The sequence below is a fragment of the Panthera tigris genome, chromosome E2 (genome assembly GCF_018350195.1).
Source record: "Panthera tigris isolate Pti1 chromosome E2, P.tigris_Pti1_mat1.1, whole genome shotgun sequence".
Taxonomy (NCBI): domain Eukaryota; kingdom Metazoa; phylum Chordata; class Mammalia; order Carnivora; family Felidae; genus Panthera; species Panthera tigris.
The window spans coordinates 60,928,593-60,955,268 of NC_056674.1; the positions used below are offsets into that span (position 1 = coordinate 60,928,593).

The window sequence follows — 26,676 nt, forward strand, 5'->3', positions numbered from 1 at the left end:
TCTTGCGCTCACATCACGTTTGACGTTTTGATGTTACATTAAAACTCTGAAATGATGCTCAGGCCGTTCATGTTTCAGGGCAATGTAAGCACAATAAATGAGCATTGGAGTCGTCAGGAAAGGTCTGGCACAAGGAATCAGTCACACTGCGGTGGTGTGGTGTGGAATGGGTGACCGTCCTCTGTGTTTTCCTTTCCAGAACTTGCAGTCGTGCCTGCTGACCCCTACCTGTGACAGGTTCCAGGGACTGTTGCTGAAACAGCATCTCATCCAGGATCCAGTCAGACTCTGGAAACTCTTAGGTGTGTATCTTCTGAAATAGAGAATTGATAGGCAAATCCTGTGACATTTGTAAATAAGTTAGGATATCGTTGCTAGTCTGACATCGGCAGAGAAACAAAATCACTCAGATGACTTTTGGCTTTTTTTTAATTAAAAAAATTTTTTTATTTACTTTTTATTTGTTTTTAGTTTTTATGTTTTTAATATTTACTTTTTAAAAAGTTTTTTTTAATGTTTATTTATTTTTGAGACAGAGACAGAGGGAGACAGAGCACGAGTGGGGAGGGGCAGAGAGAGAGGGAGACACAGAATCGGAAGCAGGCTCCAGGCTCGGAGCTGTCAGCACAGGGCCCGACGCGGGGCTCGAACTCATGGAGTGTGAGATCATGACCCGAGCTGAAGTCGGATGCTCAACGACTGAGCCACCCAGACACCCTGTTGGGCTTCTAATTATTGTTGTTGTTGTTGTTGTTGTTTTACTCATTTGCTTATTTTGAGAGAGAGGCGGGTAGAAGGGGAGAGACAAACAAGCAGGTTCTGAGCCATCTGCACAGAGCCCAACTTGGGGCTTGACCTCACCACCCTGAGATCATGACCTGAGCCCAAATCGAGAGTCGGTTGCTTAACTGACTGACCCACCCAGGCGCCCCCTGGCTTCTATTTATTGTGAGCCCCTAGATGTTCTAAAGAGCAGTTTACAAAAGAGAAGATTGGCTAAGGCCTAATTGCTTCCTTGAGTGGACTTTTTTAAAATTCTGGTGCATAGCAATGATTGGGCTGCTTAAAAGAATTTTCGTCGTCAGGCTCTGGGCTGATGGCTCAGAGCCTGGAGCCTGTTTCTGATTCTGTGTCTCCCTCTCTCTCTGCCCCTCCCCCGTTCATGCTCTGTCTCTCTCTGTCCCAAAAATAAATTAAAAACGTTGAAAAAAAAAAAAAAATTTAAGGGGCGCCTGGGTGGCGCAGTCGGTTAAGCGTCCGACTTCAGCCAGGTCACGATCTCGCGGTCCGTGAGTTCGAGCCCCGCGTCAGGCTCTGGGCTGATGGCTCAGAGCCTGGAGCCTGTTTCTGATTCTGTGTCTCCCTCTCTCTCTGCCCCTCCCCCGTTCATGCTCTGTCTCTCTCTGTCCCAAAAATAAATTAAAAACGTTGAAAAGAATTTTCGTGTTCTCTAGCCAGCTGCAAGAACAGTTAGTAAGGCTCTTCAAAGTGTATGTTTTATATAAAGAAGGTAACTAAAAACAGCCCACAAATAACTTATTCTTAAAATAGTTTGCTTGTTTAATGAGATACTGTGACATCTTCAAGCGAGATCTTAGGTCAGAGGCCTTAGGATCTTCAGGATTGACACCTGGGACTTTACTCCCCGCTCCATCCAGTTGGAAAGGGCAAAAGTGAAACCTCCCAACTCCTAAAATACATTAAATGGCTTGGTTCCCCCGTGTGCTCGGGGAGGGCCACTTGGCAGCAGCTGTTTCCGCATTTAAATCTACACACGTCCCCAGGGACACACGCCTCGCCCTCCAGACAGCCTGACCCTCTTCAGAGGGCCATCAGGGTAGTCTTACTTGCGGTTCTGTGAGCGTCGTGAAGAAAGATCCAGCTCAGTCATGGCTGTGAGACTCTCTTTCCCCTCCTTTTAAACAGCAGTGGAATTAGACGGCGGACAAGGCCGAGCCTCTGGTGTGATGAGTGTCGTGTCCCAGTGGTGGCTGCTGGGAGGCTGCTGCCCACGTCACAGCCAGTGTGGCTCGTTTGCTCAGGTTCATTAAAGTGGCTGTGTGTGTGTGTGTGGAAGAGGCCATCCTCCAGCAGACTTCCGACGTTTCCTCAGTTTACATGCACGACTAAGTTTGCTTCCCTGGCTTGCTAACTGCAGTGACGAGACATTCCATAAGTTGAAGTAGCTTATTATTCTGTAAGTAGCAGCTGCCGTACTAAAAATGAGGACCCAACAGCGCTCAATCTCAGCATGTAGGTTTCGGATGGCTTCTGTTTGGGTTTGGTTATTGGAGAGCATACTCTTCTCCCGAGTGCTCCCCCGTAGTGGCAGATCTTGCTAAACGCTGTCCCTGTTCCTTACAGGTGGCACTTACTATTTTAACACGTCCAGGATGAAGCAGAAGACTAAGGACGATGATAAATCCAAGGCGAGGACCCCTGAAGATGACGAAGGTACATCTATGTGACATTCGTAAATAATGGCTGCCTCGGTTGTCTTCACATGTGTGTTCTGCTCTCCGCAGCAGGAAGTCAGTCTCAGAAGTAGAGGGAGCCCAGGCACCTCTGTCTCTCTTACCCTGAGCACACCTACCCCCAACCTTTGATGTGATCACTGGGTCTTCTCCTGCCAGTGTGGCAGTGTGCAGTGTGGCAACCTTTGATGTGATCACTGGGTCTCCTCTTCTCCTGTTGAGACAGGCTTCCATCCACACCTGTGTCCCTCGTCATGTCCAGAATGTCCGAAGGCAGGCAGGATTACTGTCCTCTGCATAGAAATGGTGACTCTCAGGTCTGCCCTGAACTCAGGAGTTCCAGGGTGGGGAGGAAGGCCCCAGGACACCTTGGTGAACCCACCCCCCACACCCCTGCTGCAGTGTGGCCTTGAGAAGCAGTCTCCCCGCCAGAGGAGAGGTTGGGACAGCGTATGGCCTCAAGGAGGGGGCAGAACACATACAACACTCCCGTGTGAGTGACCTCTTTACCTGTTAGCCCTGCCCCAGCCCCAGTTCACAACGACCTCACGTGTAAACCTTGAGTCTCACCTCCTATGGAATTAGGACTCTGATCGGGCGGAGGGGTGAGGGAAATTAAAAGGTCAGTTTGAATTGACCTCTAAGGTAGAAGCTGGCTGCTTAGAGGTAATGACAGTGGAAACCACTAACCCGTAAGAATGATTGGAGTGTACCCAGCAGTGCACTACATGATTTCTACATGTTCACAATTAATTCTCTCCTAATTCCCCGTTATCGTTCCCTTTTTATCCCTGAGGACATCGGGTGTCTGTCCTGTGCGGAGTCTGGGGAGGGACACACAGGTAGAGAAGTGGGTGTCTTTTGTCAAGGACCTTCCTCGTACTTAGATGCTGATTTTGTTTTGCTTGTTTTATTATTATTTTTTAAAGTAGTCTCTATGCCCAATGTGGGGCTCAAACTCACAAACCCCAAGATCGAGAGCCGCAGCTGTTCGGACTAAGCCAGCCGGGGGCCCCATCTTCAAGCTCGTGAGAGATGGGTCTTAACTCCCGGAAGCCGCCCGTGTGGTCATTGGCTGGGTTCTGTGGAGACCTTTCTCAGATATTTCTGGTTTCGAGCTCTGCGCTGATCTCACTGCCGCCTTCACGGGGCATCCACTTTGGCAGTGGCTCGTTTCTTTCACCCAGAGAGCTCCCCGGGAGCTCAGCTCTTCCCCAGCAGGCTTCTGAACTCGAACACACGCGCGTTTCCCACTGTGGGCTGCTACGTTCGTGTGCGTCCTTCACCCCAGAGGGACTCCGCGTTGAAAGGTTTTCAGGGGTGGGGGATGAGGGTGTGGCTTGTCAGGAAATCTGCAGGATTTTGAAACACAAATACTGGCGAGGCTGATATTGGCAGCTATTAAAATTTTTTTCTTCCCAAAATTTAACGTGTTGGTCCAGCAATAGGTAGGTAGCTCAGTGGAACAAAATAGAAAACTCAGTAGCAGAGCCTGGTTTATGTAAGAATTAGGGCGTAACTAGAGTGGCATTTCGTGCAGTCGCAGGAAGGATGGATTGTGTCAGAAATGGTTTGGAACAGTTGCTTCGTGACTTGGAGAGAGACGAAATCACACGTACCAAAATAAATCCTGGATGGATTAAATCGTTAAACCTAAACAGCAAAACTATAAAAGAATCAGGGGGAAATGTGGCAGAATACGGACATGGGAAAGGCCTTCCTAAATTAAGAAAGAGGTGACAAGGAAGCCAGGGTTTCCTGTAGAGAAACGGGCGCGGGCCTTGCGTGCACCGTCCGTTCCTCGTGCTCGGTCCTGCTGATAATTGTCACTTCTGCGGGGGTGGCCGCGGCCCTCGGTCCAGGTGCTGAACCACATGCTCACTGAGCCTGGTCGCCGCCACGGTGCCGTCAGCCAGTGCTGTGGCGCAGGGGACAGCGGGGGCAGAAGTAAATCCCGAGTAGGGGTCTCGCCCGCTGCTTCACCGCCGCAGGTGGCAGCCGCACGCGGCTAGAGGGCGTCTGCGTCTCCCCCACCTTCCCGGAGCGTGTAATACGTGTGAACTTCAGATTGAACGGTAGCGTGCCCTGAGAAAACGGGACGGAGTTCGTGTCTGTTGAGTTTTCATTAGAGGATGGTTATTTGTTTAGCCCGAGGATTTTTCCTGCTGGGAGAATCCACCGTGGATGTTCCCTGGCTCTGCCGCCTGTGCGGGCCCGGCTGCCCGCAAGCGCCCCGACCTGCCTGCGTGCAGCAGGCGCAGCCCGGCGTCTGGGCCTCCCACCCGCTGAGGGTCTGCAGCGAAAGAGCCGGCCATCGTGGAGGGGAACCCTGTCTTCGCCGGCGGTGGATGCGTGAGCGTTCACCTGTGCTAAGACTGCGCAAGGCAGTCCCGCACGGGAGCGCGTCAGCATCCTCGTTGCCCGCTTTGTACAGCGTCACCGTCGGAAGCAGCCGGGCAGACAAAGGGTGGCCTTGTGGTATGACTGGGACTCCATGGGGATCCACAGCTATAGGAAAAAGTTCAGCTAAAAAAAGCAGGTGCTGGAATTTCCGGACAACTTTTGTGTTAGTGCTTCTTGGCCCTGAGACGTGAGAACACCCCGTGAGGTAGGGTTCTCGGCCCCATCTGCGTCGGGACCGGTGCCAGGTGATGGCCGGAAAGAGCTGGATCGTCACTGTGATCCCCCTGCACCACTCGCCCCAGAGCTTGCGTTAGCAGTTGACGGGGGGGTGGGGGGGTGGGGGGGGTTTCTGGAGGGAAAACCGGGGACAGCTCTGGTAGCTGTGTCCTTGGGCCTCTGGCTTTAGGTGACTGATTCGGGGCACTCTGAGGTGACGGACAGTACCGCCTGGAAAGGAGTTTTGCCACCGGAATCTCGCAGGGGGTGTGCCCTGTAGGCCGCTGTCCGGTGGGTGGGCAGTGTGGTGGCCGGGAGGCAGCAGTGTCCCCTGGGTGCCTGGGGACGCGGGCAGCAGGAGCTGGCCTGTCGGCGTTCTACACGCCCGTCACCGGTGTCGGGAGCCGAAGGAGACGCGCGAGCCAAGGGGACGGGAGCGCCTGCGTGCGGTGCTCACCCGTGCAGACTCAGGCGGCGCCCCGGCCGTGAGGGGCCGAGGAGGAAGAGGGTCTTCCGGGGACAGGAGATGTCTTTTTGTGTCTGGAGCGTTTAAATGGCATTTCCTGTTCAGGATCTCAGGATCAGATTTTGTTTCACCTCCTCTACCTCAGAAATCTTACTCTGATTTACTTTGAGAGACACAGAGAGCCTGCACGAGTGGGGGAGGGGCCGAGAGAGAGAGAGAAGCCCTGGCAGACTCCATGCAGTCAGCGCGGAGCCCAACTTGGGGCTCGACTTCGTGACTCTGACCTCGTGGCCTGGGCCAAAACCGAGAGTCGGATGCTCAACCGACTGAGCCCCCCGGGCACCCCAAAAATCCTATTCTTATTTAGCCAGTCCTCTAAGTGTCTCATTTCCACATTTCCCTTTACTGTTTCCCTTTGTCTTTCTCGGACTGGCCCTCACGATTGCATACCTGACCAACACCACAGACAGGTGTCTGTTTTTAGACACTTTATTCTTAGTAATTTCTACAGCCAGCGTGGGGCTCGAACGCCAAGCCCGCGATCAAGAGTCGCGTGCTTCACCGACCAAGCCAGCCACGCACCCCCAGGTTTGTGTTTTCTGCATTTGGTTTCCTTGGCTACGGTTTGAGAAGTACACTTAGTGAGTTACAGAAAGCAAATGTTTTTGTGGCCCTGATACACCAGCCAAGTAGCTTTCAGGAGGGTTTACTCACTGGTCCCGCCCGACAGCGTGTGCGGGGCCGGTTCCCCGCACCCCGTGCACCCGGGTTCTACTTTGTCGTACGTGCGAATGGACGCAGCACGTGTTTGCGCACGTTTGTAACGATGCTGTCTGCCGGCACGGCCGTCTCTGTGTGTGTGTGAGGTCCTGTCAGGGTGGGCCTGCCGTGTCCGTCTCCTTCTGCCCGGGAGCAGGACTCAGGGCGATTTGGACTCAGAAGCCAGAGCAGGAGTTGTACTGAGAAGCACAGACGATTTTAACCTGCCTTCGGTGAACCGTCCTGACGCCCCAGAGCAGTTACCACTCTGGGCTGGGACCTCCCTGCTCTCTCCCCTGGAGAGTCCTCTGGGAACGTGATGCGCGGCCTCTAGGCCCGGCCTAGATCCTTCTCTCTGAAACAGGCCAGAGGCAGGCAGCTCCGTGTGTCAGAACACCTGGCTGGTATTTGAAAAGGGTTGGGTTTTTGGGAAGAAAGAAGACGTGTGTTTTGGAGCCTAAAGGCAAGCTGTCTTTTTTTTTTTTTTTGTATGTTTATTTATTTTTGAGAGAGGAGAACACACGCAAGCCTGCACGCACGCACGCGCACGTGATTGGGGGAGGGGCAGAGGCGGGGAGACGGAGGATCCAAAGCAGGCTCTACAGTGACAACAGAGAGCTCCCTGTGGGACTCGAACCCGCGAACCTCGAGATCATGACCTGAGCCGAAGTTGGACGCTTTTGTTGGCTAAGCCCCCCAGGTGCCCTGTCCAAGCTGTCTTTTGATTTTAAATGTTTGTTTATTTTGGAGGGAGAGAGCACACACGAGCACAAGCAGGGGAGGGGCAGAGACAGAGGGAGACGCAGAATCTGAAGCAGGCTCCAGGCTCCCAGCTGTCAGCAGAGTTCGACGCGGGGCTCAAACTCACAAACCGTGAGACCATCATCTGAGACCCTGAGCCGAAGTTGGATGCTTAACCGACTGACCCACCCAGGCGCCCCATGATTTTAGAAATTCTTGCAAAAAAGTGCAAAATTATCCTTGTTTAAAACCAAGCCATATCTGGGGCACCTGGCTGGCTCAGTTGGTGGGGCGTACAACTCTCGATCTCGGGGTTGTGAGTCTGAGCCCCACTTTGGGTATAGAGATTCCTTAAAAAAAAAAAAACTTTTTAAAAACAAGTAAATGAAACCAAACCATATTTTTTAAAAATCATAGCCCTGTCTCACAGTCTGCAAACAGATGCATGTGAGTCGCAGAATCGTTGCAAGCCTGTTTCCCCGCGGGGCGTGCCGGTGTGCTGGCCAGAGCAGCCAGGAAGGGCAGTGTCGCCACATGGCCTGGGCCCAAGTCTGTAAGTGCTTCCGGTGGACTCGTGCCCCGCGACCGCCGGCCAGGAACCAGGGATGCACAACAATTTGTGTGTGAGTGAGAGCCTGCCGATCATACAGAGCTTCTCAAACAGAGACGTTCATCCTGCTGGTGGAGTTTCACCCAGTTTGCCCAGTTTGGGGACGCTCAATATTATTAACTAGAAAACAAGATGGGAATTCAATAGACCAATTAGGTAGAAAATTAGACTGAAATACGTGGTCTCTACCTACTCACCGAGAACATAAATTTGCTCTCTAAAATAACCGCTACCTTTATTTCGCTGCCCTTTGCGACTGAGCTTTACATATTGGATAGGCTCTTATAGCCCGTTCTTTTTTTTTTTTAAAGTTTATTTATTTTGAGAGAAAGAGCATGAGTGTGCATGAGTGGGGGGAGGGGCAGAGAGAGGGGAGAGAGAATCCCAAGCAGGCTCCGAGCTGTGAGCGCAGAGCCTGATGCACGGCTCGAACTCATGAGGTCACGACCTGAGCCAAAATCAAGAGTCGGACGTTTAACCCACTGAGCCCCCCAGGCGCCCCCGTTCCAGTCTAAGGGAACATCTAAAATGCGCTTTCAGGTTTTCAGAACGATTGTAGACACAGCCTTCTCCATAAGCTTCGTTTTGTGTTTAAGCTGCCTTAAAATGCCTTTCAGCTCCTCTAAACTGTTGGGAGACGAGGGTGTGTTTGTGGACGGCTCCAGCTCCAAGCGGCACAGGGGGAAGCGGGCGGCACCGGTTCCGGTGCGTGTGCGCTTGGGCTGAGCCCTGTGTGCTGGGTCCCCCTGCTCCCGGGAGTGGGCCCCTGCTCTTCCCCCGAGCGGATGCTTGTGTTTGTGCCGGAAGGAGCAAATGGTGGAAACTTTGGTTGCCGAGCGAGGTCGGGGCCGTGGTGAGCACACGTGGTGAAGGCATCATTAATGACAGGCCTGGTTGGAGTCTGGGTGGCGTGTCGGGAGGATGGGCCGTGCCGCACAGGTGAGGGCCGCACGGCAGCCTGGTGTGTAAACAGAGGCGCCGGATCCTTCCAGGGACTGGGCTGGGTGGGCTGGTGAGATGACAGCATCGCGCAAATGAGAGGGTTTACCTGACTGGCTGTTTTGGGAGGAAGACTGTGGCCGGGCCTCTGGCGGCTGCAAGCAGGACTCTCCCATCTGCGCTCTGGGCCTGAGGGAAGCAGCTTCTGAACGTCCTTCTGGCCTCCTGGTCCGCTTGCTCTCCCTCCTTCTGGGAGCCTCCCTGGTGCCCGTGCTGGGAGCTGCTTCTCTGAGTTCCCTGTGCCGTGGGCTCTCCCCTCCCGCCCCGCCTCCACACGCTGCCGCTCGGGCCACCTTACCTCCCTGGGTTTCTGCACACCCCAAGCCGGGGCCGAGTCTCGGGTCCTCCTCTCACCCCTAAGAATGGGCACGATGCAGTCCATACCCTGGGTAGGGTATCAGTAGCCAAGTAATGTGATTTGGCAGAAGAGTTGGTCTTTGGGAACATTCTTGAATTAAGTGGACCCCACCATCTGTCCACGGACTAAACTGTTTAAATGTGTGGCTGTGGGGGAGGGGAGGCAGGTGTCTGGTTGTTATTAAAGACTTGCACGTGTGCGCACACCCCGCCGGTGACCACGCCAGGTCGGGGGGGTCGGCCGTGCTCCCGGCCGAGGGCTGACGGTGGAGACGTAGCACACGCTGGTCCCGGGAAGTGGAAAACCCTGGTTTTGTGCTCTACGCAGGCGGCGAACGGGGTGCTGGTGGCCCGGATGGCATGTGATTCGTATCTGTCTCAGGCCACTTTGTTGAAAACCGGCCAACACACAGGGCCGGCCTCCTCGCCACTGTGCTCTCCTGCCGCCCCGCCTGCGGCCTCTGTCTCACGGTCCCCCGGTTGCCCCGCCCGCAGAGGAGAGGAGACGCAAGGAGAGAGAGGACCAGATGTACCGCGAGCGGCTACGCACCCTGTTTGTCATCGCCGTGGTCATGAGCCTGCTGAACGCGCTCAGCACCAGCGGGGGCAACATTTCCTGGAACGACTTTGTCCACGAGATGCTGGCCAAGGGCGAGGTGCAGCGGGTGCAGGTGGTGCCCGAGAGCGACGTGGTGGAGGTCTACCTGCACCCCGGAGCCGTGGTGTTCGGGCGGCCTGTGAGTGTGGGCGGGCCCCTTTCCGTCCCCCCCGCCTCCCCTGCCCTGAGATCCCGTGATTGGGGGAGGGGGTGTTGTCCCAGACGGGAGCTGGGGGCCCGCGGCTGCGGTGGCCGTGTACAGAGAGGAGGAGGAGGGAACGTGAGCCAGCGGTGGCCCCGACGTCCCGCTCTGTGGGTCTGGCGCTGGCTGCAGGTTGGCACATGGGGCAGCTTTGGCGGATGCCGGTGAGTTGAGGTGCCAAGGCTGTTGGGGGTATTCCCTGGGGGCCGGGGGCAGGAGCCTACCCTCCCTGTGAGGGCGGCTGAGAGGTGGGGTTGGGCACGGGCTGGCCCTTGGACGGGAGGGAGGAAAGAGCAAGCGGGGCCTGCTTACCTCCCCGCCTCGGGTGCTCCCGAGAGAGAGGAGGCGTCAGACGGGTGGGATTTGGTCTCAGGGAGAGGGCTGGGCATCAGTGTGGGGCACTGGGCCCCGGAAGCCGACTGCGGAAACCCCGCTATGAGAGGGAACCACCGTCCAGTCCCCGCCTCTTTGTTCCCCTGCCCCCCACCCCATAACCACACCACCGGCAGGCCCAGGAGAGGCAGCGACACGAGACTATTTTCCAAAACACTTTTCCCTGATCCTGTTTGCTAGTCATCTCTGTACTGACGCTCAGAGCTGTGTTAGATGTTTGAGCCACGGTCCTGTCATGTTTTAGTCTCCTTCCTGTTGTTTGTTAGAGGTTTGGACAGCGGGAAAAGGAGACCAGGTAGAATGCTGGGAGACAGGCGTTCAGTGTGGACATACTGTGCGCACTTGGGGCACAAGTTTACTCGTGGGCGTAGGACTCTGTCCCTTAGGACAGCACCGTGGGCGCCGCTAGGGCTCTAGATAGGGCTAAGCGCCACGCACGTGTGCACAGCTGTTTGTCAGTTTACACGAGCTTGTGACTTAGTTGTGGGGGACAGGCCCCTCCCGGCCCTGACTGCTGTGTGACCTGGGTGACCTTGCAGAAGCAAGCGGGTCGTCCAGGGCCAGGCGGTCAGAGAGAAGATGGGGGAGTTGAATCGCTTTCTGGAGTCATACACTTTGCTCTTGGCTTCTGGGATAGAAAGGAGGACACTGTTGTGCTTCTCCATTCTGTTTCCACAGCCGGGCCGGGTGTGTGAGGGACGGGGGCATGAAGTGCACGTCAGACGTTTGGGTCTGTGGGGTTAGTCCAGCACAGACTGTGATCAGGGTGTTGTGGCCGGTGGCGCCCCCGCCTGCTTCTCCCATCTGGCCTTGTGACCCCACGACATCTTCTGAGGTTCTTAAGAGCCAGGGGGAAATCTGGCCGCTCCACGTAGATTGGAAGAGTGTGTCTAGAAGCTGAGCTTGGAACGGCTTAGTTCTAGAAAGCATTTGGACCAGGCCCTCACGAGAATGGTGTGGGACTGGCAGGACACCGTCTAGGCTGCTGGAGATCATCAGGACGGCTCACAGAGAAGGCATTCGGGGGCCCAGCGTGGACTTCGGGCCACGCTGCCTCCTCCCAGGGGAGCCTGTCCCCCTGGAGGCGGCGGTGACGTCATGCCAGGACACTCCACCTGCTCACTCCCTGAGCCTCCACCCGGGAAAGGCTTCCCGAGGACACAGAAAACCACTTAGCTGATTTGCCGATTTCGGGGTCAGCCAGCGGGCAGGCGCGAAACCTGTGCTCTGGCCTTAGACTTGCCTGCGTCCCGGCGGGGAGCTCCGGCCTGTCGCGTGTCTCTGTGCTCTGCACGCACGGCTGAGGCTCGGTGGGGGGTGTCAGTGTGGAGCACACCCTCCCTTTCTTAAAATGTCCCCATTCCTGAAGATAGAGAAAGCACACGTATTGAAGTTTTGCTGGAATTGTGACGCAGAAGTAGTTTCTGACCCTCAGATGAACCTTGTGCTGCTGGAGCCCTGCAGCGTCCGGGGGTCGTCCGTCTGGCCCATGTGTCACTCGCACCACCTGTGCTCTCTGCCTCCAGCGGCTGGCCTTGATGTACCGGATGCAGGTGGCAAACATCGACAGGTTTGAGGAGAAGCTCCGAGCCGCCGAAGACGCCCTGAACATTGAAGGCAAGGACAGGATCCCGGTCTCCTATAAGCGGACAGGATTCTTTGGAAAGTATGCTGGTCGTTATTTGGCCCCTGAACTAAACCAGGCGTGGCTCCGTAATGTGCTAACAAAGCACACACACCGGAAAGTGGCCTGGCCTGCACGAAGCAGACCCCCGTGTGGGAGGGCGAGTCCGGGACCACGTGTGGGGAGGGCGTCCGTGGGTCTGTGGCTTTTCTTGATCCAGCGCGTCGTGGGGCCGTTGGCTTCTACAAACGGGAAAGTGGAACAGAAAGGGAGAGGCGGGCCCGTCCGGTAGAAATCCCTGCTTCCGTGCGGCAGACGGAAGCGGGGACCGTGTTGGGCCCGTGGGACCTACAGACTCAGCGGGGACACGTCAGCTCCCAGTCGTGGCGTCTCACCACACGCTGGGCCCGACAGCGGCCGGAGCTTGCGTGCAGAGGCTCGCCGCTCACTGGCCGACACCGCTGACGCGCTGAGCTTCCTGTGCGGTGGCGGGTCTCTCCCGCAGGTGCAGGGCCAGGGCTGGCGGACTGCGGGCAGCGGCGGGAGGGCGGGCTGGCGCCCTAGGGTTCACTCGGTTTCCTGCTCTGCGAGTTTTGCCGTTGCATGCAAAACCGGTGGCCTGCTTCGGCGCACGTGAAAATCGGTTCTCGCTGGGCGTCATCGGTCGGCTCCGGAGGACGGGGCGAGCGTGTGGTGTCCACGTCCTGGCTTTGCGCCGTGGGGAGACGCTCCACCTGCCCATCTGGGAGAAGGTCACGAGAGAGCAGAGTTGGACAAGGAGACCCATTTTCACAACCACTCACTCCGCACGCTGCTCTCGGAGTGCGGGTCGCTCTTCCCATCTCTGAAGTGTCCGTGGCCCCGGACTTCGCGAGGCGTGCCCGTGGGCTTCCTGCCCGTGACTGACTCTCTCTCCCGCTAGTGCCCTCTACGCCTTGGGGATGACCGCAGTGGGCCTGGCCATCCTGTGGTACGTGTTCCGTCTGGCTGGGATGACAGGACGGGAAGGAGGACTCAGTGCTTTTGTAAGTTGGGCACGTGCCACCCATCCCCCTGCACCTGTGCTCTGTCCCGTGTCCCTGAACGTGTGCTCTGTCCCGTGTCCCTCCACGTGAGGTCTCTCCCATGTCCCTGAATGTGCGGTCTGTCCCATCTCCCTGAGCGTAAGGTCTGTCCCGCGTCCCTGAAAGTGTGCTCTTAGGGTCTGTCTGTGTTTGCTGAGTGTGGCTCCCAAGAGTGAGCACGCAGTGAAGGCTAAGCTGTCACAGAGAGGCCAGCCTGGAGCCGTGGCCTGCCAGCTCCTCTTTCTTTGTGCCTGGCCGACTAGGGGATCCACCTGAGGGCCACTCTCCCCCTGGCTCGTGGGGCAGCTGAGCCAGGCCAGCGTATAGGCCAGTTTATTCTGCTGTTTCAGTAGCTGGGCATGACTGTTTCTTTGGTTTCTCCTACTTGCTAAGATGCTGCGTATTTTTTAAGGCTGGCAACTGAGCCAGCCAGATGCCCCAAACCTAAATACACTTTTTAAAGATTTTATTTTAAAGTTTATTTATTCAGAGAGAGAGACAGACAGACAGACAGACTCCATAGTGAGATCATGACCTAAGCAGAGGTCAGACACTTAACTGGCTGAGCCATCCAGGCGCCCTGCGCCCCCCCCCCCAAATACACTGTAAAAGCATTCTCTTGGGGCACCTGGCTGGCTCAGTTTGAGGAGCATGCGACGCTTGATCTTGGGGTCTTGAATTTAAGCCCTGTGTTGGGTGTAGAGATTACTTAATGTGTACACACACACACACACACACACACACACCCGTCCTCTTGTGGTGGCCCTCGTTGTAACGTGAACCCTCCCTGGCAGGAGCATGTGGCCGGTTAGCCCATCAGCAGCAGAGCTGAGGGGCCCAAGCCCCGGCTGGAGCAAGTCTTCAGACAGCACCACCCAGCCCCTTCCCTGAGAACCGAGACCAAGAGTGTGTTCCTGGCTGTAGCTGAACGCTCACACTCTTTGAAGGGTGTCTCATCATGGGCCCGGGCTGTATTTTACTCGGCCAGTTTCACCGTTCTTGTGTATTTAGGGCTGTTTATTTTTACTGTCGTATTTAAATAGCACCGTGATAAATTCAGCGCACATGTTTTCTGAGCGCGGGCACGTCTGTGCGCCTCCTGAGGCAGAACTGAGCTCAAGTTTGCGCCCCTCACTACGAGCTTTCTCTTGCCTGGTTGCTTTCCAGAAATTTACCAGCCAACATTTCTACCAAACTTTCCTAGAGCTCGGTGTTATCTATATTGCTTTTAAAATCAGAGTATTACACAGTAGCGGGAAAAATCATATAGAAAAATACAGTTTATGTGCAAAAGACATAGTTAAATTACCTTGTTTGGGCGGGGGGTGGTTTTACGTCTTTTTTTTTTTTTAAGGCAAACCGTTAAATACTAGATAACTTTCTTACTGTTCATGACGCACAAGAAACATTTCCCTTCATATGCCTCGGAAGGGGTGTGGGAGAGGGGACCCTGGGCCGAGGGGAGGTGGGGCCCGGGGACGCTCACTTTCCCTGTTGTGCTGAGAGGTCACGGCACCCTGCCCTTCGTTCTTTCTGCCCAGAATCAGCTTAAGATGGCTCGTTTCACGATTGTGGACGGCAAGATGGGGAAAGGAGTCAGCTTCAAAGACGTAGCAGGAATGCATGAAGCCAAACTGGAAGTCAAAGAGTTCGTGGACTATCTGAAGGTAGGCGTGCCTGCCGAGCAGGAGGCAGGTGAGCACCATCCTGGAGGAAAGACCCGAAGTAGTCAGGTGGTGGAAGCCGGTATTAAACCCGCCGTGCAGGCCGAGTGCACGGTTTTCAACCAGCAGGAGGGCCGAGAGCCCACCGCCGGCTGCAGCTTAAGCCGTCCGGGACACCCGGTCAGTCCCGGACTGATTTGCGCCAGAACCGTGTGAACCATAGCTGATTCGTGACAGCGCATGAGCTGATCTCCACGTGTCCTGTCTTGAAAGTTCTCTCTGCAACACCTGCGATCAGCGCTGCGTTGTCTGCTGCTTTTCCAGAGCCCAGAGCGCTTCCTTCAGCTCGGCGCCAAAGTCCCAAAGGGCGCGCTGTTGCTCGGGCCCCCTGGCTGTGGGAAGACCCTTCTGGCCAAGGCAGTGGCGACGGAGGCCCGGGTGCCCTTCTTGGCAATGGCTGGCCCGGAGTTCGTGGAGGTCATTGGAGGTTGGTGTTGCCTGGGGGGCTGCGGACAGGACCGTCCGTGCAGGATGGCTCTGCCGTCACACGCCCTTCCTCAGGTGGCGGCCGGCCGGGGAATTGGGGGGACAGAGAGGCAAACAGAAGCCCCATGCTCCTGGGAATGCCGCTGGCGTAGAGAACTGGGCAGCGATGTTCTTTGAAGCCGCCTCCATGCGCGGCCTGGGGGTCCACGAGGGGGCGAGTACCGCCAGGGTGACTCTCCTGAGGCTTCGTCATCCTCCGTGGGCCGTTCTGGCCCCTGGCGCAACAGTTGGGCTCCCCTCCCGTTCCCCGTTCCCCGTTCCCCGTTCCCCGTTCCCCGTTCCCCGCCCGGTCCTCTGTGTCACCTTAGGCCTCGGCGCTGCCCGTGTGCGGAGCCTCTTCAAGGAAGCCCGGGCCCGGGCGCCCTGCATCGTGTACATTGACGAGATCGACGCCGTGGGCAAGAAGCGCTCCACCACCATGTCCGGCTTCTCCAACACAGAGGAGGAGCAGACACTCAACCAGCTCCTGGTGGAGATGGATGGTGGGTGCCCCCTCCGGTGCGGGGAAGCGGTTCTTTTCCTGAGACCCACTCGCGGGGTGGACCACGTGGCTCATGCGTGTTGTTCGGGAACACGCACTGATGTCCACGTACGCGGGCTGCGTCTCTCTGCCCTAGCACCTGCTGCAGGTGAGGGTGCCGTCAACACGCTCCCTAGTAGCTGATTCTGAGACAAGGCCACTTCCAGAGCTATTTGTCGCCTTGTTGCACTCAAGAAACACAGGTTTTCATTTTAAAAAGTCAAGGTCATGGTAGAAAAGAAAGAAAAAACCTGGGAACACAAAGGGCAGGGCAGGGCAGGGCAGGGCATGATTTCCAGTCTTGGATAAACCCAGGTGATGTGTTGTGCGCACCCCGCGGCCCGATGCAGGAAAGGTAAGCCCAGGGCGCTTGGCTGCCCCAGGTGGAGGCACATGTGACTCTTGATCTGGGGGTTCTGAGTGACACGGAATGGTTTTTCTTTTCAGTTACTTTCGTAAGATTTTGGGGTTTTTTTGGATAGGCATTGTATGTTTATTTTATTTTTATTTATATATTCCTTAAAGATTTTATTTTAAGCAATCTCTGTACCCAACGTGGGGCTCGGACTCAGGACCCCGAGATCCAGAGTCGCATATGCTCCACTGACGGAGCCAGCCTGGTACCCAGTTATTTTTATTGCAGCAAAATACACGTGGCATTTACCTTTTTATTTTTTTTTAAACTTTTTTTAACGTTTATTATTTTTGAGAGAGAGCGAGTGGGGAGGGGCAGACAGAGAGGGAGACACAGAATCTGAAACAGGCTCCAGGCTCTGAGCTGTCAGCACAGAGCCCGACGTGGGGCTTGAACTCACGAACCGTGAGATCATGACCTGAGCCGAAGTCGGACACTTAACCGACTGAGCCACCCAGACGCCCCAAAATTTACCATTTTAACCATTTATTAGTGTTATTCTCTCTGTTGTGCAACCACCATCTATCTCTAGAACCTTCTTATCTTCCCTGACTGGAACTCTGTCCCCATTAAACACCAGCCTCCCAGCCCTTGGCAGCCATGCCACTTTGTGTCTCCACGGGTCTGAGTCTTCTTGGACCCTCCTGTGGGTGACTCCTACTGCTGTTTGTCCTTCTGTGACTCACCCAGTGTGATGTCCTCCGGCTTCCGCCATGCTGTGGGGCGAAGGCTTAATTTTTTTTTCTTTTATGTTTATTTACTTTGGGAGAGAGCAGGTGGGGGAAGGGCAGAGAGAGAGAATCCCAAGCAGAGCCCAACATGGGGCTTGAACTCATGAACCGTGAGATCATGACCTGAGCTAAAATCAAGAGTCAGATGCTTAACTGACTGAGCCACCCAGGTGCCCCTTTATGTATTTATTTCATTTATTATTACTTTAAAATTTTTTTATGTATTTATTTTTAAGTAGATTGCACACCCAACATCGGACTGAGATCAAGAGTCATGCACTTCACTGACTGAGCCAGCCAGGCGCCCCCTGGTTGTCTTTGTAATCGAATCACAAGCGTCTCTCTCTTTTCCTCCTTCCCTCATGCTCTGTCTCTCTCTCTCTCAAAAATAAACATTAAAAAAAATTTTTTTTTAAAAAGGGGCGGCTGGGCGGCTCAGTCCGTTGAGTGTCTGACTTCGACTCAGGTCATGATATTGTGGTTCATCAGGTTCAAGCCCCGCGTCCGGCTCTGTGCTGACAGCTCAGAGCCTGGAGCCTGCTTCTGATTCTGTGTCTCCCTCGCTCTCTGCCCCTCTCCCACTCACGCACGCGCACCTTCTCTCTCTCAAAAATATTTAAAAAAAAAAAAGAATGACCGACATCTGTGATATCGAGTGGACAAGGGAGAACTGGCCATTGGAAGTCATCAGATGACCAGGTGGCCGTCCAAGCTTAAAGTGCCCTCTAGTCCCCGTTTCCCCTCCGGCTCCTGCAGATGCCCGTCGAGCACTAGATCCCTGGGTGAGAAGGTGCTGTGGGCGTGCATGCCTGCCCCCGCTTCTTCGGGCTGGTTTTCTGACCTGTGCAGCGTGGAGAGAGTGTGTGACCCCCCTGTGACTCTGTGGCCCATGTGCCACAGCTCATCATTGCAGGTGAGATGAAGGCACTCAGAGGTGAAGGCCCCCACACGCCTCCCACTGGGCCCACGGGAGGCCCACATAGGCCTTCCTGCTTATATCGGTGTTTGCACTTGAAGGCTGAGCCCACGTTTTGGGGCAGACCCGAGCCCACCAGGAAGCATTTACCAAACGGTGGCTTCCTCTGAGCCCAACCTCTGTGCTGCCGTGAATAGGGCTGCTTCCGCTCCAGGCCCACGAGCGCCCAGGAGCCCTGACTGAAGCCCCTTGTTGGGCTGGGCCAGCGGTGAACGGGTCCTTTTGTGTGCGGACACAGTGCGCATTCTTCGCCCTTCACAGGAGTCTGAGGGGTCTGTGTCAGTCCTCCCGGAGGGGCGGTGCTTGCTCATTGAGGCGCAGGGCACGGAGCAGACACTGTGCCGGTCGTGGGAAAAGCTCACCAGGAAGGGACTGCCCGCTCCCCCCCCCCCCCCCCCCCCCCCTCATGAGTCAGGGAGAGGTGGCCCTGCCGGAGGGCCAGGCCTCAGAGGACAGGCACCTGCGCGGAGCGTGCTGGGGTCAGCGTGACTCGGTACCTCTGTACGGCTGATCAGCAGAAAGAGGGCTCTGCGCTGAGTGCCCCTTCCCCGTGCCTTCACCGGAGCTTCTGTGTTAGCAAGAGTGTGTGGGGACGTGAGCTGCGTTCTCACGTGGAGTCAGAAAGTCCTAGCCACCATCCACATGGCCTTTTCCGTTTTAGTTTACTTTAATCTGTTTTTGAGAAAGCTTGAGTTGGGGAGGAGCAGATAGGGAGAATCCCAGGCAGGCTCTACACCGTGAGTGCGGAGCTGGACGCGGGGCTCGAACACCCGAACTCGGAGGTCACGCCCTGAGCCGAAGTTGGGTGCCCCGCCCACTGAGTCGCCTGGGCGCACCCCCACCCCCACCCCTTGGCCCGTGGACGTCTGTTTGCCCCAGCTCCATTTGCTGAAAAGGCTGAACTGCTTTTGTGCTCTGCCAGCGCTTAGCGGGGTCTGTAGAGTCTGGCCTCCTGGCCCGCGGAGGTCTTCTGCAGGCCCGCGCCTCCGCCACGCCGCGGGGCCCCCCGCACGCACCACGCGGCACAGACTCCTGCGGGGTGGCACCTCGCACCGTGTTCCCCTCGACCGATGGGGCTGCGGCTGCCGTGCTCCGTTTGCTTTTTCATGTAAGGTTTCGAACGCGCTCGTCCACACCCGCCAAACCCTTTTGTGAGAGTTGGGTGGGAACACACCTCCTAGGACAGCCAGAGCGGAGACGCGCGGCGCGCCGGGGTGGGGGGCGCACCGACGGCTCGGACGAGTCTGCGAGTGAGCCCGCACGACCCTCGCTGGAGTACGGCAGCCGGAAGCGTGAGCCGGCCCACGCTCGGCCAGCCGCTCTGGGAGACAGAACCGAACTCACACCTCCCCTCTGGCCCGGGGCTCACGCGCCTGCCTGCGGCCCCAAGAAAGGTCCGCTTACGTGTGGCAGCTGGAAACTCCCCGCATGCAGCTTCTAAACCGAGCCTGCGTGTCCTTGCCGTGGTTACCGTGAAGCAAGGGAAAGAAACTGAGTGCTCACACACCGCCGTTCGGATGGATCCCGAGGGAATTCTGCTGAGCAGAAAGGGCCAGCGTCAAGCGGCTACAGGTTGTACGAGAACACTTACGCAAGACTGTCAAAGTGACAGAATCCCAGAGAAGAGAACAGACTGGTGGTGGGGTGGCCGTGGAGCAGGCCTGCGTACCGCGGGGACGTGGAGAGAGGCGGGCAGGGGGGCCGCGTGCAGGGGACCTGCAGAGAAGAAAGCTCCTGGCCGAGTGCGTTAGTCGAGGCGGTGAGAAGGCTCTGCCCTGCACGGCCAGCTTGCTGGCTCTGAGCGACCCTCGAAAGGACTTCTCTGTACCAAGCTGCACCTGTGTATCTGTAACTAGGTCAAAATGCAGAGTTTGTAGAGCAATCCGTCCGGCCCCGGGGGGCTATGCCCTCTATGTGATCGTGACCCCAGTGACGCAGGGTGCCTGGCCCGGGTGAGAGGGGCTGGCTCTGTGGGGAGGTGGAGCTGAGACCCGCCAGCAGAGCTCTGAGCGCTCCTGCAGCTCGTGCTGGGGCTGGCTGGCACCGCTTGCGCCCCTGCCCGGCCGCTGCTCTTCCGCAGCCATCACTCCCACCGTCGTCCCGTGTGTCTTCAGTTCATGTGACTTCGGAATTCCGTGTCCATGGCCTTCGGGAATCCTGGCAGGGCCCTCTCTCCAGTCAGCCTCTTGTTTGCCGGGTCACAGGGTGACTTCTCCTAACACCACGGTGCAGGCAGATCGAACACGGGCACACGCTGCATGTGCTGGCTGGTGCTGGCTGGTTTCCGGGTTCTTTTCAGAAGTCACGGTTATGTGCTGCACTCTCCCCTGACACAGAAATGTCAAGTAAGCATCCTGGCTGCTCGCCTTCCATGGAGAATGCACACATACAGGGTTCTCGAGGATTTCCTTGGGAGGTGGGTGTGGTTTGGGCGTCCTAGTGGCTGCTGCTCGGTGACTCAGGGGTCAGTTCCTTGGTACGGTGGGTCCCAGGCCCGTGCACTCGGCCAGGCCCCTCACCGCTGTCACGCAGAGTGGAGTCAGTGACAGTCGGCTGGGAGATGGCAGTGCCTAACAGGCCATAATTCTGCAACCGTTTTTTTAAATTTCACTTAAGACAGGTAGTTTTAAGTTATATTTGTCAGTGTCAACTTATCAAGATTTTTTTTTTTTACTAGCAAAAGATCAGGATATCTTCATTTTACTTATTGTTTAAGTGGGCTCTACGCCCAACGTGGGCTTTGAACTCAAGACCCTGAGATCAAGAGTTGCTCTGTTGCTCTGTTGACCGAGTCAACCAGGCGCCTCCGGCATTTTTAACTCTATTCCGGAACTTGTCAAGCATACATCAGAGCAGAGAGAGATGTGCGGCAAACCTCCACGTCGCAGGCCAGCCCTGTTCCAGCCACCCCGCTCCGTTCCTCTCCTCGGGTGGGTTATTTTAAAGCAAATCCAAATTTCTGAATCTTACGTGTTCTAAATCTTCTATGCTCTGAACGTAGTTCTTTACATCCAGAGAGATGCCACAGTATCATCGTAATGCGTAATTTACAAACACAGATACAACACTCAGGTATCCAGTCAGGCTCAGATTCGCCCCACTGCTCCTTAGGCGCACTTCTGCAGTGGCTTTATTCAAATTGGGTCCAGTCTGGTTCTCCTACAGATCTGGGCCATCGGTGGAACTTTCTGTCTGCACTTGTTTTTAAATTCCTGTGAGAAAGCTAGGGCCTAAACGCAGGCTACACACCAGCATTAGGGACAAAATGTCCCAGACGTCTTGCTGCAGTGGCTCTGGCCCACAGCCAGTGCAGTGAAGGAGCGTGGGGACAGTGTCCCCTCGTTCCCCAGGCCTGCTGGGCAGTTCTCTAAAAACGAGGTCCCCCCCAGGCGCTGTCTGGATGGCAGTGCAGTTCTGGTCTGTGGTTCAGCCTGGGGGAGACGGGTGAATTCTTGCTCTGTGGGGATTTTGATCCTCATTCAGAACAACGTACGTGTTCCTTTCTTGCGGACCCCAGGGGGAAATCAGTCCCACCCTGTGTCCTGACAGGGGAGCTCTACCTGAACGGCTGTCATCCCTCCAGGAATGGGCACCACGGACCATGTCATTGTCTTGGCATCCACCAACCGAGCTGACATCTTGGACAACGCTCTGCTGAGGCCAGGCCGACTGGATCGACACGTCTTCATCGACCTTCCCACGCTGCAGGTCAGGGTGGCCGGGGGCCGGCCTTTCCTGGCCCAGCTGCGGCCGCACAGTCCTGGTGCCTGTCTGTCCAGACTTTCTTTGGCTTCCCGCTCTTCCCACCGTTTTGCAGTTCATTTGGTTCACCCACATTTTCTCTTTATCCCTAAACATTGGGGCTGAGTTTTGTAGCAGAACCTCAGGAGTCTCGTCCTGACCCCAAGTCTGCAGGCTGTCCGTGGGTTTGGAACATGAGCTGTGTTGCCCTGGGAGCAGGTGTGAGCCCTGCCGGTGTCTCAGCCCCTCCAGCCTCCTTGGGCCTCTGGAGAGACGTCCGCCCTCTGGTGGCCAGGCCTTGGTGGTGCCCCGAGGCAGCAGGAACCAGCAGGCAGTGATGGCGACCTCACATGGGTGTCACCCTGGGTCTGACACTCGAACGGCTCCTAGGCTCTAAGGAGCAGAATGGAGCTCCCCGCTGCCACTGCTTCCAGAACAGCACCTTTCCCTTTCTCTGACCGCGTAAGGAGCATTCCCATCAGGGTCTAGAAAACACAGAACGTCTACGAACCAGACGTCCTACGAAGTAAGCCCTTACTACGCGTGACCTAATCTTTCATTTTGAGATGCTGCCTGTGGCTCTCAATTGGCCTCACATATGAAGGTCGGGAGTGATGACAAAGACAGGGATCTAACAGCCAGGGGCCCCGTCTGTGGGGCAGGAGTGAGCCTACACTCGTGTCCTTTCTCTGTAGGAAAGGCGGGAGATTTTTGAGCAGCACCTGAAGAGCCTGAAGCTGACCCAGGCCAGCAGCTTCTACTCCCAGCGTCTGGCAGAGCTGACGCCGGGGTTCAGTGGTACGGAAACTGGTTCCTGCCAGTCCTAAGGGTGCAGGCCCCCCCCCCCAAGTGCCCCACATCCCCCGCTCCGGGGTGGGGGTGAGGGTGAGGGTGTGCACGGGGAGCCAGACCCACAGCACTTCCCTCCAGGAGTGGTGCCAGAGCCCATGGCACTGCTCCCGCCGGCGGCGCGGGCCTTCAGGGCGTACCGTGCGCGTGCGCGTGCCCGCCAGGGGGCGCTCCTGCCTTCCGGGCTCTGCACACCGCTCTCGGGGGGGGGGGGGGGGGGGGGGCCCTCCTGGGCTCGGGCTGTGCGCCATTGATGAGTAGAATCTGATCACAAATCAGGATATTTTCTGCGCAGCCCTCATTTTAAAGGGCAATAGAAACAAAATCCCTTTTATTGTAATTTCTTCCCTTTGGATTTTTTTTAATGCCCTCAGCTAGAATCTTGTGGAACCTGGAAAACTAACTTCTTTCCCCTCAGTGCACGTGTGAATTACTAGCTGGAATAAAACAGCACTTGGTGCTCTGCGTGCTGACGACAGTTGTGCAGTAAAGAGCCCGGAGGTTAGGGTTAGGCTGGAAGGCACGAGGGGGAATGCTTTGGGTCTGTCAGTAGTGTGGGTGGGGTCAGCAAAGGGCATGGGCGTCGCCTGCCCGCCTGTCTGCCAGTCGTCAGCCCCGTGCCCTCCCCCCTCCCCCTCTGTGTGGACAGGTGCCGACATCGCCAATATCTGTAACGAGGCCGCGCTGCACGCTGCGCGAGAGGGCCACACGTCCGTCCACACGTTCAACTTCGAGTACGCCGTGGAACGAGTCATTGCCGGTACGAGGGACGTGTTCTCAGCAGGGCTGGGGCCCCAGGAGCAGCCAGATGGAAGGCAGGGTGGTGGGAGCCAGGTCACCTTCCACATGTGACAGAAGCAATTAGCAAACAATTATGATCGGACAAGGGAACAGTACCAAAGTTCTATTTTTACGTCAGGTTGTTACCACGAGACTTATCCTTAGTGTAAAATACCGAGAATCTGCCAAAGAGCAGACTCTTCAAGTAGAAATATAAAAGGATCTCCCACAGCCAAGGGTGAGTGGCACGCAGCCCCGAGGTGGTCATCAGTGCCCCCAAGCTGCAGGCCACCCACCGTGGGGCTGAGGCCACGGCTGCCTGGGGACAGAGGGTCTCCCGAGATCTGAGCTCTGCTGTCCCGCCTGTCTCTGCTTCGGGGTCTCGGCAGGACAGGGGCAGGGAGGGGGTGGCTTCCGGCAGTGCTTAATGGTCACTGCTCCAAGTGGGGTCCCTGGGTTTCTGTCAGAAGAACGACCGACACGATCTCTAGAAGTTTCCGCGGCCCTCCATGGCTTGTTCTTGAGCAGTGTTCGATCTAAGATCCTGAAAGTTTTTGAAAAAGGGAAACTATTCCTTCCAAAGGTGTATGAGAAGCACAGGCCTTGTCTGTGGAGGGGAAGCACTCAGTCATGAGTCATCCCTAGAAGGGGCTCGTCCCTGTCACCCTCCACCGGAGTTAAAGTCTGCTAAAAATACCGCCAGGTGCCCATACTGCTGGTTAGGAATTGGCGTGGACAGAAGGAACTAAAGTGGCTGTTTCTTAAATGTTTTTGTTTTTTACTTTTTAATGTTTATTCTTGAGAGAGAGAGAGAGAGACAGAACACGAGCAGGGGAGGGGCAGAGAGAGAGAGGCAGACACAGAATCCGAAGCAGGTTCCGGGCTCTGAGCTGTCAGCACAGAGCCCAACGCGGGGCTCAAGCTCACAAACCGTGAGATCGCGACCTGAGCCAAAGTCTGACACTGAACTGACTGAGCCACCTGGGTGCCCCTAAAGTGGCTGTTTCTTACTACAAACTCGGTTTTACACAAGCCCCTTATTTTTACGTGGGAATTGATACGCTTGCAGTAATGGTGTGAAGGCGAGAAAGACGCCTGTCAATACGGACGACGCTGGCCCTGTGAGCAGGCACCAGAGCCCCCCGGCCTCACTCCGCGGCCTGCCTGGGCTACAGCACGTCGCGTTCAAGCCCACCCTCGTGTGTAGATGCTCACATCACCAGCTCTGGTTGAGATGATTGAGCTGCTACAGCCAGTGTGAGGAAGGATTTATAACCTTGCAGTAAATGGAGGTGACCCTCCTACCAAATACCCCAAACCCAGAGCTGATCCAGGATGCCTCAAGTGGAAACTCAGGGAGGTGTGACGGTGTGACGGGAGCAGAGGGTCACCAGGTGGGAGGCATCGGGACTGCGGCTTGCATTGCCCGTCTGGGGGGAACGGCAGCGCGCAGCCCGGAACCCACTCGGGACCCCATCCAATCACAGCAGCCCCGCGGGCCCCTGAGCGGAGGGTGTTCCTAAAGCCTGCAGGAGCTTGACTGGCTGCTCCCGCATTCACAGACGCACAAACGGGGAGCCTCCGGCATCCCCCTCACCAAATGAGCTTCACACAGTGAGGAACACAGTTCTTGGTGTTGGCTGGGGGCCGAGACGCGGGAGGCGAGCGTCCGGTGAGGACGTTGCTCTGGTGACACAGGGTGGAACTCCGTGAGGCCAGGCGGAGTGCCTGGGACACTCACCCGGGACCCTCGGACTCTCCGGCCCTCTTGCAGGGACCGCCAAAAAGAGCAAGATCCTCTCCAAGGAAGAACAGAAGGTGGTCGCGTTCCACGAGTCGGGCCACGCCTTGGTCGGCTGGCTGCTGGAGCACACGGAGGCCGTGATGAAGGTGGGCTGTCCCACGCGCGCGTGTGGCCGCGGGCGGGTCTGGGGCGTCGGCGGGCGTGAGCCCCACTGGCCCTTGGACCACGCTGGCCTCGGAAGCACCGCGTGTCCTCGCTCGAAGAGCAGGCACGGTGTGAGGTGGACAGGGGCACAGGGCAGAGGTGACCGTGCAGGGTCCCTCATCCCGGGAGGCAGAGGGCAGGACACGTGGCTCCAGCTATGGGGCGAGGCCACTGGAGAGCCACGCGACGACTCGGGGGCCCCCTCTCCTGTCTGCACCCTCAATCTCGGAATTAAGAGTTGTCAAGTTTACCACCATCTCTGAAAGCAGTAATGTAACGACTCCTAACCTTAAAAATAGGTGCGTGGGGCTCACCTTAAAGAACTACCACTCTGATAAGCATTTGGGAGTTTGATGAAAATTTATTTGTTCAAATGCCTATAGTGTAAACAACTCCTCCGGAATGGTGGATTCATGACCAGGGAACCGAGTGACCCTTCAGGAAAACGTGAAGGTGTGGGAGGCGGGTGCGCATTGAACTGTGCCCTGTGTCCGGCCTAGAGGGGGCCGGTGGGTACAGGGAGGGAGCTGCAGCGCCGAGCATCCCCGGCACCGAAGAAGGGGACACGTGGCCACTGCCAGCCGGCACGTCTGTTTACTGTCCTTGAACTTCTTTTCAGAGGTGTCAGTTGTAGCCAAGTAGATTGTTAGTCTGGTCGTGTCTGAGAGGCCTTCCCCCAGAGGGCCCAAGGTCCAGTGTTTGTGACAGACAAGTGGACGCAGCCGTCATTGAGGTGACCTGGGTCAGACTGAGGACAGTCACCAAGGGTGTGACATTTATGGGACACTAAATATTTCAGTAAGCAAGATAAATACTTGAATGCAGTATCTCAAGAAAAATTAATGCAGAAAAATCCTGGATGAAGTAAACGTAATTTAAAAGTACCCGTTTGACGGCCAAAAGATAAATCTGTCCATGAGAACCACCCCCCACCCCACCCCCACCCGGCCTGGCACTCTGCCACTTATGGATGTGATCATCACTTAGAGCATTTTACAGTGTAATTCGCTTAAGTGTTAGACTCTCAGCTTCCTCTTCAGAGCCCCTGCGTGCCAACCTGGTGCTGCGCTGGTGGGGGAGAAAGGAAGGATGGTCTCCAGTCTTGGTGTCCCCAAGGGTTTGTGCAGTCCCATGTCCACCGCGGTGGGCGGTGACAGGAGGGCACGACGACTGGCCCGGGGTGGGGGCGGGGCAGGGTCCCGTCTCCTTGGCGCCACCCAGGAAGCCGTCTTTGCTGTGCTTTGCGTGGCGCGCCAGGACGACACCGCCCGACAGCACGCGAGCTGTTCTCCTCGGTCACAAAAGCGAGGCCGGTGCAGACTTGCTCTGACTGCTTTGAAAGCCTCCAGTTAAAGATCCGTCTTGCCCCGCCCCACCTTCGTCCTCAAAGTCCAGATCCCGCCTGCTCACTCGGCCCCCTGACACCCCGCAGGTCTCCATCGCCCCGCGGACAAACGCAGCCCTGGGCTTTGCTCAGATGCTTCCAAGAGACCAGCACCTCTTCACCAGCGAGCAGCTGTTCGAGCGGATGTGCATGGCCTTGGGTGGCCGCGTGTCGGAATCCATCTCCTTCAACAAGGTCACTTCCGGTGAGGAGCTG

At 56.4% G+C, this 26,676-nt stretch overlaps 1 protein-coding gene across 2 annotated transcripts in view; it reads left to right on the forward strand.

Moving 5' to 3' along the window:
- The window catches only part of SPG7 (SPG7 matrix AAA peptidase subunit, paraplegin), a 32,461-nt gene that overhangs the window by 2,582 nt on the left and 3,203 nt on the right, over positions 1-26,676 (forward strand). For both annotated transcript variants that reach the window (XR_006211637.1, XM_042967938.1), the window contains exons 2-14: positions 200-302; positions 2,365-2,454; positions 9,521-9,762; positions 11,745-11,884; positions 12,765-12,867; positions 14,448-14,573; positions 14,895-15,057; positions 15,425-15,598; positions 21,342-21,466; positions 22,195-22,297; positions 22,998-23,108; positions 24,903-25,018; positions 26,509-26,665. Coding sequence is in view for 1 of the 2 variants with exons in the window: in XM_042967938.1 (XP_042823872.1) it covers positions 200-302; positions 2,365-2,454; positions 9,521-9,762; positions 11,745-11,884; positions 12,765-12,867; positions 14,448-14,573; positions 14,895-15,057; positions 15,425-15,598; positions 21,342-21,466; positions 22,195-22,297; positions 22,998-23,108; positions 24,903-25,018; positions 26,509-26,665 (1,753 nt within the window). In the remaining variant the exon portion in view is untranslated. The remainder of the gene's footprint in view (positions 1-199; positions 303-2,364; positions 2,455-9,520; positions 9,763-11,744; positions 11,885-12,764; positions 12,868-14,447; positions 14,574-14,894; positions 15,058-15,424; positions 15,599-21,341; positions 21,467-22,194; positions 22,298-22,997; positions 23,109-24,902; positions 25,019-26,508; positions 26,666-26,676) is intronic.